General features: G+C 34.8%; 1 protein-coding gene across 1 annotated transcript in view; it reads left to right on the forward strand.

Annotated features, from left to right (window-relative positions):
- Positions 1-18,889, forward strand: part of KIF18A (kinesin family member 18A) — an 89,746-nt gene that overhangs the window by 19,954 nt on the left and 50,903 nt on the right. Inside the window, exons 7-10 of the mRNA XM_025357715.1 lie at positions 2,888-3,064; positions 4,446-4,520; positions 4,721-4,833; positions 10,842-11,004. Coding sequence (XP_025213500.1) covers positions 2,888-3,064; positions 4,446-4,520; positions 4,721-4,833; positions 10,842-11,004 — 528 coding nt within the window. The remainder of the gene's footprint in view (positions 1-2,887; positions 3,065-4,445; positions 4,521-4,720; positions 4,834-10,841; positions 11,005-18,889) is intronic.

The raw sequence follows: 18,889 nt of genomic DNA on the forward strand, positions 1-18,889 counted from the left end.
ATAGGAACACTTTTACACTATTGGTGGGACTGTAAACTAGTTCAACCACTGTGGAAGACAGTGTGGCGATTCCTCAAGGATCTAGAACTAGAAATACCATTTGACCCAGCCATCCCATTATTGGGTATATACCCAAAGGATTATATATCATTACTAGAAAGACACATGCACACCTATGTTTATTGCAGCACTATTCACAGTAGCAAAGACTTGAAACCAACCCAAATGCCCATCAGTGATAGACTGGATTAAGAAAATGTGGCACATACACACCATGCAATACTATGCAGCCATGAAAAAGGATGAGGTCATGTCCTTTGCAGGCACATGGATGAAGCTAGGAACCATCATTCTCAGCAAACTAACACAGGAACAGAAAACCACACACTGCATAGCATGTTCTCACTCATAAGTAGGAGTTGAACCATGAGAACATCACACACCAGGCGGGGCCTGTCAGGGACTGTGGGGTCTAGGGGAGGGATAGCAATAGGAGAAACACCTAATGTAGATTACAGGTTGATGGGTGCAGCAAACCACCATGGCACATGTATACCTATGTAAGAAACCTGCACGTTCTGCACATGTATTCCAGAACTTAAAATATAATTTAAAATTTTAATTTTTTAAAAAAAGCTTTGGCTTGTTAAGTTGTTCAAAATGTTACCTTTTGGTTTAGAATAAAGTATATTAAAAGAATTGGAGCAGGTTTTAAAAAAAAAAAATGACAATTTACTGAAATCACATGAAGATTGCAAAAGCAAGATGTCTTTTATATTCTAAGTTAAAATCCCAAACTTATAATCAGACAGCATGATATAGAGACAGATTTTGTAAACTTAAGCCGTTCATAAGATTTTTGCCATGTGAACTAATCTTTAATTTTTTAATAATGACTCCTATTGAGTCATTTGTGAGTCAGTGTTTAATGTATGTCTTGTACATGTAAAATCCCTTAAAATAGCACCAGCAGTGCATATTTCACACTGTTTGGGAAAGACTGCTATGGTGGAAAGCATATTGCTACTGAGAATTGGGGGAGCTGGGACCTATTTCTAGCTCTGTGAATACCAGCTTTGTGACCCTATTCAAACCACTTCACTTTATGCTTAGCTTCAATTTCCTCTTCTGCAATATGAACGATATACGTTGGATAACATTAGGTTGCTTTTAGCTTAACATTGTAAAGAATCTGTTTTTATATAAAAGTTCTACTTTCTGGAAAATTTATTTGTTACTTCAAAATTGGAAACAAAACTTAGCAACACTTATTTGTTACTTCTACTTCTTTCTTTTTAGGTAAAAGAAAATCTTGAAGTATTAGGTTCTTTTAGAACTCTATAGTGATTTCAGGAGAAATGTCTGCAACATTATAATTATAATTTATTTCATATCTATATTAGATGGTTATTTAAGGAGAGAAGTAGCTCTAAGCCATGCAGAGTTCTTATTATTCCTCTAGTATGTTTGTATAGGACATCTGTTTACTTTTGTGTTTTAATTTTTTTCAATGATTGGAAATATTTTTAAATAGACATTTTCAAATAGTTTTAGATTTACAGAAAAGTTACTAAGATGATACAGAAGGATTTTGTTAAATATACTTCACACCCGGTTTTCCCTATTGTTAATTTTTTATATTAATATGGTACATCTATCACAACTAACGAACCAATGTTAATGTATTATTTCATTTTGAACTAAAGTTCATACTTATTCAGAGGGAGATATTTTTAAGTATGATATTTGTTTCATATATTCACTGAATAATCCTGTAAGATTCATTGTCATCACCTCAATCACAAATTATAAGTCTGGACAAAATTGGGTAGTGCTTAAGTTCTTATAGTGAACTGTGGGGTCAAGCCCTATGGGACTTGGCGGATGTTCTCCCCGTGTGCGGAGAGGAGAGATTATAATAAATAAAGACACAAGACAAAGAGATAAAGAGAAAACAGCTGGGCCCCGGGGGACCACTACCATCAAGATGCGGAGACTGGTAGTGGCCCCGAATGGCTGGGCACGCTGATATTTATTGCATACAAGACAAGGGGGCAGGGTAACGAGGGTGATTCTAAGTGATTGACAAGGTGAAGCAAGTCACGTGATCATAGGACAGGGGGCCCTTCCCTCTTAGCCGAAACAGGGAGACGGCAGCGTACGTCAGTGTTTTCTTCTATGCACTTATAAGAAAGATCGAACTTTAAGACTTTCACTGTTTCTTCTATCTCTATCTACTATGAACTTCAAATAGGAACCAGGAGTATGGGAGGAACATGAAAGTGGACAAGGAGCGTGACTATTGAAGCACAGCACCACAGGGAGGGGTTTAGGCCTCTGGATGAGTGCGGGCAGGCCTGGATAATATCCACCCTTCCACAAGAAGCTGGTGGAACAGAATGTTCCCTGACTCCTCCAAGGAAAGGAGACTCCCTTTCGCGTTCTGCTAAGTAATGGGTGTCTTCCCAGACACTGGCACTACCGCTTGACCAAGGAGCCCTCAAGCAGCCCTTATGCGGGCGTGATAGAAGGCTCACCTCTTGCCTTCTAGGTCACTTCTCACAATGTCCCTTCAGCACCTGACCCTGGACCCACCAGTTATTCCTAGGTTATATTAGTAATGCGACAAAGAGTAATATTAAAAGCTAATGATTAATAATGTTTATAATAATGATTGATAATTGTCCATGATCATCTCTATATCTAAGTTGTATTATGACTATTCTTATTCTAACTATTTTCTTTATTATACTGAAACAGTTTGTGCCTTCAGTCTCTTGCCTCAGCACCTAGGTAATCCTCTGGCCACAGTGAAGTGTTAAAAGTGGTAGCAGGTTTGCATTTAAATGTGGAAAATGACATTAGGTCTCTTTTTTTGTACTTTCAGAGAAAGAATCAGCATATCCCTTACAGAAATAGTAAGCTTACTCGCTTGTTAAAGGATTCTCTTGGAGGAAACTGTCAAACTATAATGATAGCTGCTGTTAGTCCTTCCTCTGTATTCTACGATGACACATATAACACTCTTAAGTATGCTAACCGTGCAAAGGACATTAAATCTTCTGTAAGTCTGTTTACTCTGCCTTTGTTTTGAAGGTATTGGCTGCATATGATTTTTATAATTCTAATGAAAGTATTAATTAGAGTTATGTTTCTACATAATGAGTTAGGCAGCTGAGGGTTAGAAGGGTCTTTGCTAACCTGCTTAGTCGAACATTAATGTACAGTTAAAGTATAAAGCATCTTGATTATATATATAAAGTAGATACTATGATTCGATCTTTTGGGTACTAGGTACTTTGGTGGCTTTCTTCCTAACCTCTTTCATGTCATGGCGTATTGTATTTGGATGACACCTTGGAGTACTCAGTCAAAGCTTTAACAAATTTGTTGCAGCCCAGGATGATGCTCTGCTTTAGCTGAGAACCAAAACTTTCTACCTGAAAATCTTGGATATGTTAATCTTTCCAAGCCTATTATTTCATCTGTAACATAGGTATAAAGCTTATTTTTAAAAAAGTCTTTTCTACATAATTTATAGTCCACATTCATTATGTTGATGTAGCAATCTCTGTATTTCTCCAGAAATATAATAATAGTAATTGGTTAACGTTAGTATTTTTGCCAAATATGTGGTGTACTTAAAAACATGCATATCAAAACATGTATGTTTAAAATTATAATATATCAGGGTTGAAAAAACATAGAGTTAAGCTGTTGTGATGACTCCTCCTCTTTTCCCTTTCCCCTCTGCCACTTTCCTTAAGTGTCTGAAGATGAGCATGTTATTGTCATCTTAAGAAAAATATTCCCAGGCTCTTTATATAATTAATTGTAAAAGATCATACTATATGGGTATATGGAAGGGTTTCCAGCACACGATTTTCATGTAGCCCTTACTCTAGCTCTTTGAGGAATGAATTCTTAGCTCCACTTTACAGATGAGTAACCCAAACATCAAACAGTTAGAATTCTAAGTCAGGTTAAGTGAGAAGTAGGCAAGGTCTCAATATCAAGTATTTGGATTTATATGTTTCATATTCTCTCTACTATACCATAAATGTCAAGGGGCCCATACTATGATAAAAATGTTAAAATATAGTAAGAACTCAGTGAAAACTAATTGAATTCCTGAAAGGGTAGCGTGAAAAACTATCTCTGCATTTCTTAGAAGTCAAAGGAAAAAGAAAGTAGGGAATTTTATTGTATTGTGATTACATGCTTATAAATACCTTTTCTCAATAAAGTAATTTCTTTATAATTTTATTTACATTATTAATGTGCTCAGCAGCAGATCCTCTTGTCATAGATTTTAAACATGAGCATAATTGTCACAAATTCTGAATTCATAGAACTCAATGAAAATACAATGTCATTTTATTCATGTATTTATCTATGTGATTATTATCTCTATATAAACAATCATAATTTCTATCTCTCAACAGTTGAAGAGCAATGTTCTTAATGTCAATAATCATATAACTCAATATGTAAAGATCTGTAATGAGCAGAAGGCAGAGGTATGTCTGTTTACATTTTATGCTAGTCTTGCTCAGTTCTTCATTTATAGAATTTTATAATCATAATTGTCCAAAAATTTAACATATTTTTCTGTTAAAATTAAAATCTGGTTAATTCAGTTATTTTTTACAGCTAAAATTTGGCTGTGGCCATGTAAATGACTTATTTTGTATTTTAACTAGTGATTTCTCTCTACTAGATTTTATTGTTAAAAGAAAAATTAAAAGCCTATGAAGAACAGAAAGCCTTCGCTAATGAAAATGACAAAGGAAAGTTAATGATTTCAAACCCTCAGGAAAAAGAAATTGAAAGGTAAACATTACATTAAGATCTAATTTTGAGGAATTTATTGTTTTAAAATTTTGTTAAATATTTTATGTTAATTATCTTTTGTTATGTCTTTTATATGTACGTACATATGTATGTTTATAATTTCATATATACATACATACATGCATACATAACAAACTTGACTCGGAGACATTGCAGATTTAGTTCTCCAGACCACTGCAATAAACGAAATATCATAATAAAATGAGTCACAAAAATGTTTTGGTTTTCCACTACATATAAAAATTATGTTTACACTACACTATAGTCTATTAAGTGTGCAATAGCGTTATGTCTGAAAAGATAATGACCTTGCTTTAATTTTAAAAATACTTTATTGCTAAAACATGCTAATGATAATCTGAACCTTCAGCAAGTCATAATCTTTTTGGGGGTGGAGGTCTTCCCTCAATGTTTATGGCTGCTGACTAGTAAGAGTAATGGTTGCTGCAAGCTGGAGTGGCTGTGACATTTCTGAAAATAAGGCAACAATGAAGTTTGCTGCATAGATTGACTCATCCTTTCATTAGAGATTTATCTGTAGTATGTGATGCTCTTTGATAGCATTTTACCCACGGTAGAACTTCTTTTTTTTTTTTTTTTTTTTTTTTTTTTTTTGAGATGGAGTCTCGCTCAGTCACCCAGGCTGGAGTACAGTGGCCGGATCTCAGCTCACTGCAAGCTCCGCCTCCCGGGTTTACGCCATTCTCCTGCCTCGGCCTCCCGAGTAGCTGGGACTACAGGCGCCCGCCACCACGCCCGGCTAATTTTTTTTGTATTTTTAGTAGAGACGGGGTTTCACCGTGTTAGCCCGGATGGTCTTGATCTCCTGACCTCGTGATCCGCCCGTCTCGGCCTCCCAAAGTGCTGGGATTACAGGCTTGAGCCACCGCGCCAGGCCTAGAACTTCTTTAAAATTTTGAGACAGTCCTTTCAAACCTTGCCACTGCTCTATCAACTACATTCATGTCATATTCTAAATCCTTTGTTATTTCAATGTATATAGCATCTTTATAAGGAGTAGGTGGCAAACTTTCTCAAGAAACCATTTTCTTTGGTTATCCATAGAAGCAGCTCTTCATTTCTTCAAGTTTAATCATGAGATTGCAGCAATTCAGTCACATCTGAAGACTTGACGTCTGAAGCCTGAAGGCTCCACTTTCTAATTCTAGTTCTCTTTCATGTATACCACATCTGCAGTTACTTTCTTCACTGAAATCTTGAACCCCTCATAGTTATCCATGAGGATTGGAATCAACTTCCTCCAAATTCCTATTAATGTTGATGTTTTGACCTCCTTACACATATCACAAATGTTCTTAATGGCATCTACAATGGCAAATTCTTTTCAGAAGCTTTTCAATTTATTTTGCCTAGATCATCAGAGAAGCACGATCCATGAAAGAAAGAATCTATAGCAGCTATAGCCCTACAAAATGTATTTCCTAAATAAGAAGACACAAAAGTCAAAATTGCATGATCCATGAGCTGCAGACTGGGTGTTGAGTTAGCAGACCTGAAAACATTAATCTTCTCGTACATCTCCATCAGAACTCCTGAGGGACCAGGTGTATTGTCAGTGAGCATTAGTATTTTGAAAGGAATATTTTTTTCTGAGCAATAGGTCTCAACAGTGGGCTTAAAATATTCAGTAAACAGATGTGCTGTCCTCTACGCTTTGTTGTTCCATTTATAGAGCACAAGCAGAGTTAGATTTAGCGTATTTCATAAGGGCCCTAGGATGTTTGTAAATGGTAAATGAACATTGACTTCAACTTAAAGTCACCAGCTGCAAAAGCCCCTGACAAGACAGTCAGCCTGTTCTCTAAAACTTTGAAAGTAGGTATTTACTTCTCTCTAGATATGAAGGTCCTAGATGGCATATTGTTCCAATAAAAGGCTGTTTTGTCTATCTTGAAAATCTGTTGTTTAGTGTAGCCACCTTCATCAGTGATCTTGGCTAAATTTTCTGGATAACTTGCTGCAACTTCTACATCAGCACTTGCTGCTTTACCTAGACTTTTATGTTCTAGAGAAGGCTTTTTTTCTTAAACTTTATGAACCAACACCTGCTAGTTTCAAAGTTTTCCTCTGCAACTTCCTCACCTCTCTCAGCCTTTGCAGAATTGAACAGATTTAGAAGGCTTGCTCTGGATTAGGCTTTGACTTAAAGGAATGTTCTTGCTAGTTTAATCTATCCAGACCATTGAAACTTTTTCCATATCAGCAATAAGGCTGTTTCACTTTCTTAGTGTGTGTGTTCACTGGAGTAGCACTTTTAATTTCCTTCAATAATTTTTCCTTTGCATTCACAACTTGGCTAAATGTTTTGTGCAAGAGTCTTAGCTTTTAGCCTATCTTGGCTTTGTACAAGCCTTCCTTATAAGCTTAGTAATTTCTAGCTTTTGATTTAAAATAAGAGACATGCAGCTAACTCTTCCTTTCACTTGAACACTTAGAGGTCATTTTAGAGTTATTAATTTGCCCAATTTCAATGTATTTCAAAGAATAGGGAGGGCTGAGGAGAGGGAGGGAGACAGCCAGTCAGTGGAGCAGTCAGAGCACACACAATACTTAAGTTTACTGTCTTATATGGGCACAATTTGTGACATTCTAAAGCAATTACAATAGTAACATCAAAGATCACTGGTCACAAATCACCATAACAGATATGTAATAATGAAAAAGTTTAAAATATTTCAAGAATTGCCAAAATGTGATACTGTAAGCTCATGCTGTAGGAAAAATGATGCTTATAGACTTGCTCACAGCAAGATTGCCACAAACCTTCAATTTGTTAAAAAAAACAAAAAAGCATTGTATGCAAAGCACAATAAAAGAAGGTATGCCTGTATATATATTCTCAACTGAATTCAAGAAGTCATTGATTTCTCTTTACATTTCACACTTTGTAGATCAAGTAAATTTAGTTTTTATTTTACAGATATTGAAGAAAACCAGAACTTAGGTATAAGATAGTGGAGACAAAATCAGTTATGTCACCTGTAGACTTAGTTTAATTTTAGTGGCGCTCATAATTGTTCTTTTCTGACATAATCATTATTTATATATTTCATGTAAATCTACTCTATTCTTCATTTTATTAACTCTCTATAGCTTAACTAATCTGCTTATTGAGCCTAAATGGGTAATTATTTGAATGAACATCTTTCAGTGATGTAAACCGATACAGAATTTTGAGAGGTTTCTAGTAAGCTTCTTAGCAGGTAAATTTTTAAAAACAAAGCAGTTAGTAATATAGTATGCAAAAGTACTTTTTCCTCAAGCAGCTAAGACAGTTTTCCAAATTGACCATTCAGACACTGGATCGAGATGTTAATTTTGAGTACTTCTAGAAAGACAATAAGGAATTCCTGTATTAAACAAGTTTGGAAATTACTCCATAAGGAATCTAGGAGACTTCCAAAGTACATCAGCTTATTAAAGGCTTTGAGAAAACCTGTAGTAAAGGAATCTGTTCGACTTTGATTAAAGTTGAGTAAAGGTAAACTTATTTTACATTCTCCAGAACCAATTATCTGTTATTAGTATGAGAAACCAACTACAACTTAAACCAATGATTATTCATACTGTTTGGAGCTCTAGAATTAGTAGAAAGTGTCTCAGTATCTATAAGGAAAACAAGATTATAGTCAAAAGTGGCTGTCAGACGTGATCCAGCTATAATTTTTTTAAATTGCATTTGTGTGTTGAAGTTTTATATAAAATATTTTACAGTATTGCTTAAGAAATAAGTAAAAATGATTTCTGGTTTTTCATCTCATCAAAGAAAACTTTTAACTCTGATATAGTATTATTAGTTGTTGTTATTTCATTTTGTTGATTAAATGTGGGAGCAGTCCTCATGTAATTGGATATCTATTAGAATTCACCAGCTTCTCAAATTTGGAGTAACTGATTCCATAAAATTACTTAGCACTGCTTAACCAAGTCTATACCAATTATAAACCTTACAGATTAATAAACTTTTCTGGAGTTGATGGCTTTAAATCATTGAACCTTTCTTTCTGGTAAGGCCCTCCTTTCAGGAGGGAAGGGCCTGAGCTATGAAATAAGTATTTATTTGGATGTTTTTCATATTTCAACCTGGCTTTTGACCAACAATAAAAACTTTGATTTTAATTCTGGCAATATGTTAAGTAAGTTACTTGTATTTATGAAGAAGGTAATGATAAAATTATGTACCAAATAACCTTTGTCATTTCCCCTAAAAATTACTGCCTTTTGAAATAAATGTATGAAATATCCTTTATTGTATCTATCATACTGTTACTTGGGACTTTTTTAATGCCATGAATTTTCAAAATGTCTTTTGTTATAACATTTTTATGATGTTTAAACAGATAAAAGGAAGAATCTACAGTATTTTCTATCTATCAAAGCTATTTGGAAATGTAATTCTCAAAAGGAAATCATAAAAAGAAAACACAATTGTTCTTTTGTAAAGAGTAATTATAAAACTTCACTTATGACTATACCAAGAAAATTGTGGAGTTTAATACTCATTTTGTGGTACCTAAAAATATTGGTGCAGATACTTTTAACTTGAATGTTTGCTTAGAACTCTTTCAGTTTTAAAATGATAATTTTGTTGTTGTTGTTAAGGAGCTCTCTAGAAACCTTTGATACTAATTCCCTTCCTTCCGTCCTAATCAGTGAACACTACCAACTAAAATAACTCTAGACCACAAAATTGACAAATATTTAACTTTGTCCTTGAATAAAAAGTTATAGAAAAACTCAGAAATGATCTTTAAATGTAACCTAAAGATAACTTATCAATTCATTTACTGGCATTACCATTGGTGTAATATAATGCAATGAAATCACAATGTCTGTACATATTTCCTATGAAATATTTATCAGTTTGACAAAACTGCAGTAAAGTCAGTGTTTTGTGGCTTATATTCATTCCCAATAGAGTTTCATTAAGAACTACTGACGTAAATTGGCAGTGTTTTTACCACTGATCTTTATGAGTGTATCTTAAATTCTGGCCAGTTTAGAACATTTATTTTTAAATGCATGTACTTGATTTTACTTTATTTTAAAATCTTCACAGTTATGAATGTTTATACTGTTATTGTACCTCAGAGCTGATCTATGACTTAAAACCATGAATATACTTTAAAAAATTAAAATATTGCAGTGACCAGTGTTCTACTGACCCAGAAGGATACAAGATTGCAGGTTCTATCCAGAATTTTCATAAAATTTAATCAGCTTGAAGTCTATGGCCATTTGGAAATCTGAATCAAACTCCTCATCTTTGATATTCTAGACCTATATTGCCCTTAGGAGGAAGCACACTGCAGCAGCTTTTCTAGGTTTACCACATTATAAACTTGGATGTTTTGAGTCCTGGAAGTGTCAGTTGATTCTTAGCCAGGCTGTAGGGGGTACCTAACCGTATGGTCTGTTTTCACTATAACAAATTCTGAAGCTAAAAACTGGCTCTGTCACTTTCCCTAGGGGGCCATGGAGGCACCATATGATTATGCCTCCTACTGCTTATTCCTTCACGGTGAGCCAACACCAAAACAACACATAATGCTGTGTTGCTAATAGGGCCTTGTGAATTTGGATAGTGCACGCCCAGGTTGTCATCCTTTTCCGACAAACAAAAATTATTTTATTTTTGCTAAGTGGTTGGATTACATATAGATGTAAGCATAGACAAAATGCAGTATGTTCGCAATACCAGACACCTTATGATGCCCATATCTTTCAACAACATGATCTTCCTTGGGCGAGAAAGAGAAAAACCTAATGTAGTACAAGTAAAGTTAATAACTTTTTCTAAACATCTTTTATAATAGGAAATAGTCATTTTTACCTATTTGCTGTTTATCATTGAGTGTAGTTCTGTGAATTACATATATTCCTTTGTTTATGCATTTCTTTTAAGTAAACTTTGTATGATTTGTACAAAATTAGTGAGATTCTGTAATGTGTTTTAATTTTGGTAGATTTCAAGAAATCCTGAACTGCTTGTTCCAGAATCGAGAAGAAATTAGACAAGAATATCTGAAGTTGGAAATGTTACTTAAAGAGAATGAACTTAAATCATTCTACCAACAACAGTGCCATAAACAAATAGAAATGATGTGTTCTGAAGACAAAGTAGAAAAGGTAATTAACAATTTTATAGTTAAATTTTAGGCAGTATAAAAACATGGGGGCTTCCTCTGTTGCCCAGGCTGGAGTGCAGTGGTGCGGCCTCAGCTCCCTGCAACCTCTGCCTTGCGGATTTAAGCAATTCTCCTGCCTCAGCCTCCCAACCACTTGGTATTACAGGCATGCGCCACTATGCCCGGCTAATTTTTGTGTTTTTAGTAGAGATGGTGTTTCACCATGTTGGCCATGCTTGTCTTGAACACCTGACTTCAGGTGATCCGACCGCCTCAGCCTCCCAAAGTGCTGGGATTACAAGCGTGAGCCACCACGCCCAGCCTGGTGGGGGTGCTTCTAACTCTAGAAATTTGATAGTCAAGCTACTTACTCACCCATTCTTTACAAACATCTGGAAATGTTGAAGGAAATGTAGCAAACATTTTTTTTAATACATAGTTAAGTGCACAAGAAAGAAATTTTAATTCCTGGATGTCAGTACAAAAAGGAAACAAACAAAAACAACAGAATCTCTGTTACAACTGTTGTTTTTCTGGGCATTTTATGGAACTTTTAACACGAAGTTTACCCACTCAGGGACAGCCAGTTACTAAAGGTAGAGCAATAGAAGCAGTGTATCAATAGAAGCAGGATGCAGGCAGTAGCTTACAACTTAGACCAACAGGAGATTTTTGTTGTAAGAGAAGAATTTTATCGTTGAAATTGTTAGATGTTCCAGTGCAGGGGCCTAATGAAAAGCAGACCAAACATTTAATCAGTTTTACTATTTTTTTTAATACAATAATATACTGTCCTCTCCCCTCCATACACAGACCACTCCCACTATTCTACCTTTGATGTACATCTCTACTTAGATAAGAGACCCAAAGAAGACAGTGAGTTAGAAATGAGAGCTCCTATCTAGAGCCTGAAATTTCAGAGGTCTATATCCTTTATACTAGGGGTACACCAGGAAAAAAAAAAAAATTCTTGCCAACCATCACAGTTGGCAAGGATGGTTGCTTTTCTTACCCCAAGTAACCATGCCTGGGGTAAGAAAAAAAAAGTCATTTGAACACTACCATTATAGGCGTGCTTTTAACAATGATTGAGGTTTAAATTATTACAACCCATGTATTTTTTTTAGAAAACCCCTAAAGTTGGTCAATTAAAATGCACAATGTTATCAAACCAATGATACCACTAGAAAACCTGGCAGAAGCAATGCGAAAATCAGCCTCTTAAGAGAAACAGATTCTCAACTCTAGCCACTAATGAACTCACCATCCAAAATTACAAAACACATGGAGAAATAATTCACTCTAGACAAGATTCAGTACTCTCAGCAAATATGACAGAACTGTCAAATCTTTAGATACTAGAGCAATCTAATAGAAGCTATAAGAATGAACAAAGATAAAGGAATCAAAGATAAAAACACCACAAAAAAAGAACATTCAAATGTGAGGAAAAAACACATGAAACTTTCAGAAATTAAAGATTTATTCATTAAAATTAAAGCCTCACTATATTGATACAATACCAGAAAATGTTAGAGCACTTTACATGTACTGACTCTTTTAATTCTCAGAAAACCCCATAAAATATTTAGTAATATTATCCTAATAATAATAATGAGGAAACCAAAATACAAGTTATTTTGTCCAAGGTGACACAGCTCGTAGGTGCTGAGTTCTGATTTGATCTGTAGCATGCCGATGCTAGAACCTGTGCTCTTATGTTTATGCTTTTTTACATGAACTGGGAGACAGATATGAGAAAATTACACCAAATGCAGGATAATGATAACACATGTGGACAAGATATTGTTATATAAAGGATAGACTTCATGTAACAAGAAGAAAAGTCATACATTCATCTAATAGGCATTTCAGAAGGAGGTATTTAGTGAAAAAGAGCAATATGCAAAAATTTATGGTTGAGAATTATCTAGAACTAATAAGATGTAAATTCAAGAAGCATGAGTTCTAAGCAGTATAAGATAAATGTATACCTAAACGTGTGAAACTATGGAGCACTAAAGATCAGAAAAATAAATATTTTGAAAATGCTGACAGTTCTCCCTACTTTTGATATTCATTGGTGATGAGTTTCTTTGTATTTTTATGTATTTTATGTAATTTAATTGCATAGACATATGATATTCAAATACTACTTATTAAAAAGCTTTATCTTATAAGTAATTGCCCATTCCTCTCAAACTACCACCCCAAACATGTTTTCTTCTTTTCCTACTTTCACAGAAGTAATAATTATATAGAAAAATTTTCCTTTTCTTAATGTCCAGAAGCTGTCAAATTTTAAAGAGTGCTTTTCAAAGCTAACACTTTAGTTTTTTGTTAGCCTATGAAATGGGAAAGATATGCTATACTGGAAATTAATCATAAAGCTTTCAGTAATGTATCATTGATAGCAGTTTGTCAGTAGCTATTAAACTATATTATCGAATTAGTAATATATTTACTGTTTTATGCCTTAATGAAATTTTCTTTTCAATTTTCTGTTGTGAGATGCATTTAAGATGTTCCTCACATTCTTTTAAGGCAGAAAGGAAACTGAATTTATTTCTTTGAATTTATATATTGCTGCTATATTTGTATTTTCACTTTCATGAACTTCAAATTGTTGCCAGTATTCTTTGATAAATCCAATGATTTCCAAATAACAATATCTTATTGGATTAATTTATCAATTTGTTGTTGTGAACTTCTTTCATATGCTTGCGAAACAAATTTCTAAAATAGTACCATATTATATAAGAATTATATATTTTATTTCAAATGTTTGAGATGCTTTTCTTCTTTTCTTTATTTTTTATGTTTATTTTATTTTATTTTATTTTTGGAGATGAGGTCTTGCGCCACGGCTCACACAAACCTCCCAAGTAGCTCAGACTCCCAAGTAGCTGAGACTACAGGTATCCACTACCATGCCCAGTTTATTTCCATTATTAGCACTTCTTATATTACATAGTAATCTTCAGTGGGTAATAATTCTTCTCAGTTTTGTAAAAATGTCCTTTATATAAGTGTCAATTATTTGAATGTATAGTTATCTGATTTACTTTTTGATAAAAGGCAAGAAATGCAGCCATAGGAAGCTGATATTGACTTAACATCTCAACTTTAACAAAACTCTTATTGAACACTTGTTTATATGTAAAACCTTGTGCTTGAAACAATAGAGGTAAAGAAAGAGAATTTTGCCCTTCAGTTATTTACACACTAGTTGGAGCAATAAAAATAATAAAAATGATAAGGCACTATATGATTGTCATATAAATAGTAATAATAAAAACAGCTGATATTATCGAACACTATTTGCCAGACATTTTTCAAAGTGCTTTGCATGGATTAATTAGTTTTTTGGGGTTTTTTTCCATACTTTAGGTTCTAGGGTACATGTGCACAATGTGCAGGTTTGTTACATATGTATACATGTGCCATGTTGGTGTGCTGCTCCCGTTAACTCATCATTTACATTAGGTGTATCTCCTAATGCCATCCCACCTCCCCCCACCCAACAACAGGCCCCAGTGTGTGATGTTCCCCTTCCTGTGTCCAAGTGTTCTCATTGTTCAGTTCCCACCTATGAGTGAGAACATGAGTGTTTGGTTTTCTGTTCTTCGGATAGTTTGCTGAGAATGATGGTTTCCACCTTCATCCATGTCCCTGTAAAGGACATGAACTCATCCATTTTTATGGCTGCATAGTATTCCATGGTATATATGTGCCACATTTTCTTAATCCAGTCTGTCATTGATGGACATTTGGGTTGGTTCCAAGTCTTTGCTATTGTGAATAGTGCCGCAGTAAACATACATGTGCATGTGTCTTTAGAGCAGCATGATTTATAATCCTTTGGGTATATACCCAATAATGGGATGGCTGGGTCAAATGGTATTTCTAGTTCTAGATCCTTGAGGAATCACCACACTGTCTTCCACAGTGGTTGAACTAGTTTACAGTCCCACCAATAGTGTAAAAGTGTTCCTATTTCTCCACATCCTCTCCAGCACCTGTTGTTTCCTGACTTTTTAATGATCACCATTTGAACTGGTGTGAGATGGTATCTCATTGTGGTTTTGATTTGCATTTCTCTAATGACTAGTGATGATGAGCATTTTTTCATGGGTCTGTTGGCTGCATAAGTGTCTTGAGAAGTGTCTGTTCATATCCTTCGCCCACTTTTTGATGGGGTTGTTTTTTTCTTGTAAATTTATTTGAGTTCTTTGTAGGTTCTGGATATTAGCCCTTTGTCAGATGAGTAGATTGCAAAAATTTTCTCCCATTCTGTAGGTTGCCTGTTCACTCTGATGGTAGTTTCTTTTGCTGTGCAGAAGCTCTTTAGTTTAATTAGATCATGTTTGTCAATTTTGGCTTTTGTTGCCATTGCTTTTGGTGTTTTAAACATGAAGTCCTTGCCCATGCCTATGTCCTGAATGGTATTGCCTAGGTTTTCTTCTAGGGTTTTTATGATTTTAGGTCTAACATTTAAGTCTCTAATCCATCTTGAATTAATTTTTGTGTAAGGTGTAATGAAGGATCCAGTTTCAGCTTTCTACTTATGGCTAGCCAATTTTCCCAGCACCATTTATTAAATAGGGAATCCTTTCCCCATTTCTTGTTTTTGTCATGTTTGTCAAAGGTCAGATGGTTGTAGATGTGTGGTATTATTTCTGAGGGCTCTGTTGTGTTCCATTGGTCTATATCTTTGTTTTGGTAGGAGACCATGCTGTTTTGGTTACCGTAGCCTTGTAGTATAGTTTGAAATCAGGTAGCGTGATGCCTCCAGCTTTGTTCTTTTGACTTAGGATTGTCTTGGCAATGTGGGCTCTTTTTTGGTTCCATGTGAACTTTAGTTTTTTTGAATTCTGTGAAGAAAGATATTGATAGCTTCATGGGGATGGCATTGAATCTATAAATTACCTTGGGCAGTAAGGCCATTTTCACGATATTGATTCTTCCTATCCATGAGCATGGAACGTTCTTCCATTTGTTTGTGTCCTCTTTTATTTCATTGAGCAGTGGTTTGTAGTTCTCCTTGAAGAGGTCCTTCACATCCCTTGTAAGTTGAATTCCTAGGTATTTTATTCTCTTTGAAGCAATTGTGAATGGAAGTTCACTCATTATTTCGCTGTTTGTCTGTTATTGGTGTGTAAGAGTGCTTGTAATTTTTGCACATTGATTTTGTATCCTGAGACTTTGCCGAAGTTGCTTATCAGCTTAAGCAGATTTTGGGCTGAGACAATGGGGTTTTCTAAATATACAATCATGTCATCTGCAAACAGGGACAATTTGACTTCCTCTTTTCCTAATCGAATACCCTTTATTTCTTTCTCCTCCCTAATTGCCCTAGCCAGAACTTCCAACACTATGTTGAATAGGAGTGGTGAGAGAGGACATCCCTGTCTTGTGCTGGTTTTCAAAGGGAATGCTTCCAGTTTTTGCCCATTCAGTATGATATTGGCTGTGAGTTTGTCATAAATAGCTCTTATTATTTTGAGATACATTCCATCGATACCGAATTTATTGAGAGTTTTTAGCATGAAGCGCTGTTGAATTTTGTCAAATCCCTTTTCTGCATCTGTTGAGATAATCATGTGGTTTTTGTCTTTGGTTCTGTTTTTATGATGGATTACGTTTATTGATTTGTGTATGTTGAACCAGCCTTGCATCCCAGAGATGAAGCCCACTTGATCGTGGTGGATAAGCTTTTTGATGTGCTGCTAGATTCAGTTTGCCCGTATTTTATGGAGGATTTTTGCATCGATGTTCATCAGGGATATTGGTCTAAAATTCTCTTTTTTTGTTGTGTCTCTGCCAGGCTTTGGTATCAGGATGATGTTGGCCTCATTAAATGAGTTATGGAGGATTCCCTCTTTTTCTGTTGATTGGAATAGTTTCAGAAGGAATGGTACCAGTTCCTCCTTATACCTCTGGTAGAATTCGGCTGTGAATCCATCTGGTCCTGGCCTTTTTTGGTTGGTAGGCTATTAATTATTACCTCAATTTCAGAGCCTGCTATTGGTCTATTCACTGATTCAACTTCTTCCTTGTTTAGTCTTGGGAGAGTGTATGTGTCCAGGAATTTATCTATTTCTTCTAGGTTTTCGAGTTTATTTGCATAGAGGTGTTTATAGTATTCTCCGATGGTAGTTTGTATTTCTGTGGGGTCGCTAGTAATATCCCCTTTATCATTTTTTATTGCATCTATTTGATTCTTCTCTCTTTTCTTCTTTATTAGTCTTGCTAGCGGTCTATCAATTTTGTTGATCTTTTCAAAAAACCAACTCCTGGATTCATTGATTTTTTTGAAGGGTTTTTTGTGTCTCTATCTCCTTCAGTTCTGCTCTGATACAAGCCTATGAGATAGATCTAATATTATCACCATTTTGAGGCACTGAGAACTCAAGTAGGTTGTCTGGAGTTACTTACCTAATTAATATGGCTGAACCAATGTTGAATTCCAACTGTCTGGCCTCAGAGCCTGCACTCTGAATCACTCTGCTGTACTCTAAGTACTATAAATGCTATAGCTATTCAGAAAAGAAAACAGCGGCTTCCTATTTTTATTAAAAAAGGCTTCCTGTTGGAAAGATGAGACCTGTACTGGGCCTTGCATTTCTATACATATTGTCCTACAAATGTGACCTGCTTTGCTGAGTTTGACCAGAGCAGGTCACAATTGTTGGACAATATGTATAGAAATACATAATTATACTCAAAACTTCCTGCCAATTCCCACTCCCTTACCCACGGCAAATTTCACTGGTCTGTGGCCATACCTTCTCTCAGAATTTGAAAGTAGCCAGAACCACAATGAATGGACTGGAGTTGGCGCATGATGTTAGACATATTTGCCATATTAGTAATTATTATCAATAGATTGGGAAGATCGGATATTGGTACAGATTGGGAATTGTTGGTTGCTAGGAATGTAAAATCTATTTTTGTAAACAAAATGCAATCTTTCAAGCAAGGGAGTAGCGTTATCAGAACTTCGAGTTCTATTTTTTAAACATTTAAATATTATTTAGCATAATTAATGAGTTTGGACTGTGTAATCCCAAAATAATTTAGATAATTGTTATTTTAGTGTCTTAATTCCTCCATTGAATTTTGAATGTGGTTATCTAGGAAGATTAAGACATAGAGTAATAGAATGGGTTTGACTGGTTTTATGTTTTGTTTTGCTTTGTTTTGTTTTTTCTGTTTTAATCCTTATTTTTCTGCATAGTAGCTTAGACTTTTTTCAACCCAGTCGCCTTTTCTGATCTCTTGCTTTTGGTCATTTCAATCCTCAGATTCCCAATTATTATAGCTATTCTTATGAGACTAGGTAAGCAGTGGAGATAAAAACTCTTAAGTTATTGGTTGTAGTTAACCCACTGAAAAACATAGGAAGACATCTAGAGGTTGATTTGTTTTGTTTTTATATAGAAGTGTCAAACTGTAGTATGAGTAAACTGCTTTTCTAAGGCAAGGAATCTTACATGTTTTGGATTCCCTCCAAAAGAGGTTTGTTATCAGAAGTGCTGAAAGAATCTCATAACATTGATTCAGCTATAAATAGTTCTGGAGTATGGACTTTGAAATTACTATTAAAGGGAAGCTCTTGGGTAATTTTATGGCCCCATGAAAATAATCTGTAAGATTATTTTTAATGTAAAAATGAGTTACCATATTAGCAATTATTTTACACAAAGCAGTAGTAACAACTAAAATTATAGAATTATGTTTGTTCTCTCACAAGACTTTTGTGGTGTGCAGGGGATTTTGTTAATGAAATATGTAAAGTTTTTTAAAACTTAATGGGAGACATTTCACTCTAATGTTGGGGTTTAACATGCATATTTTTTTTTTTTTTTTTTTTTTTTTTTTTT

The sequence above is a fragment of the Theropithecus gelada genome, chromosome 14, assembly GCF_003255815.1.
Source record: "Theropithecus gelada isolate Dixy chromosome 14, Tgel_1.0, whole genome shotgun sequence".
Lineage (NCBI taxonomy): Eukaryota > Metazoa > Chordata > Mammalia > Primates > Cercopithecidae > Theropithecus > Theropithecus gelada.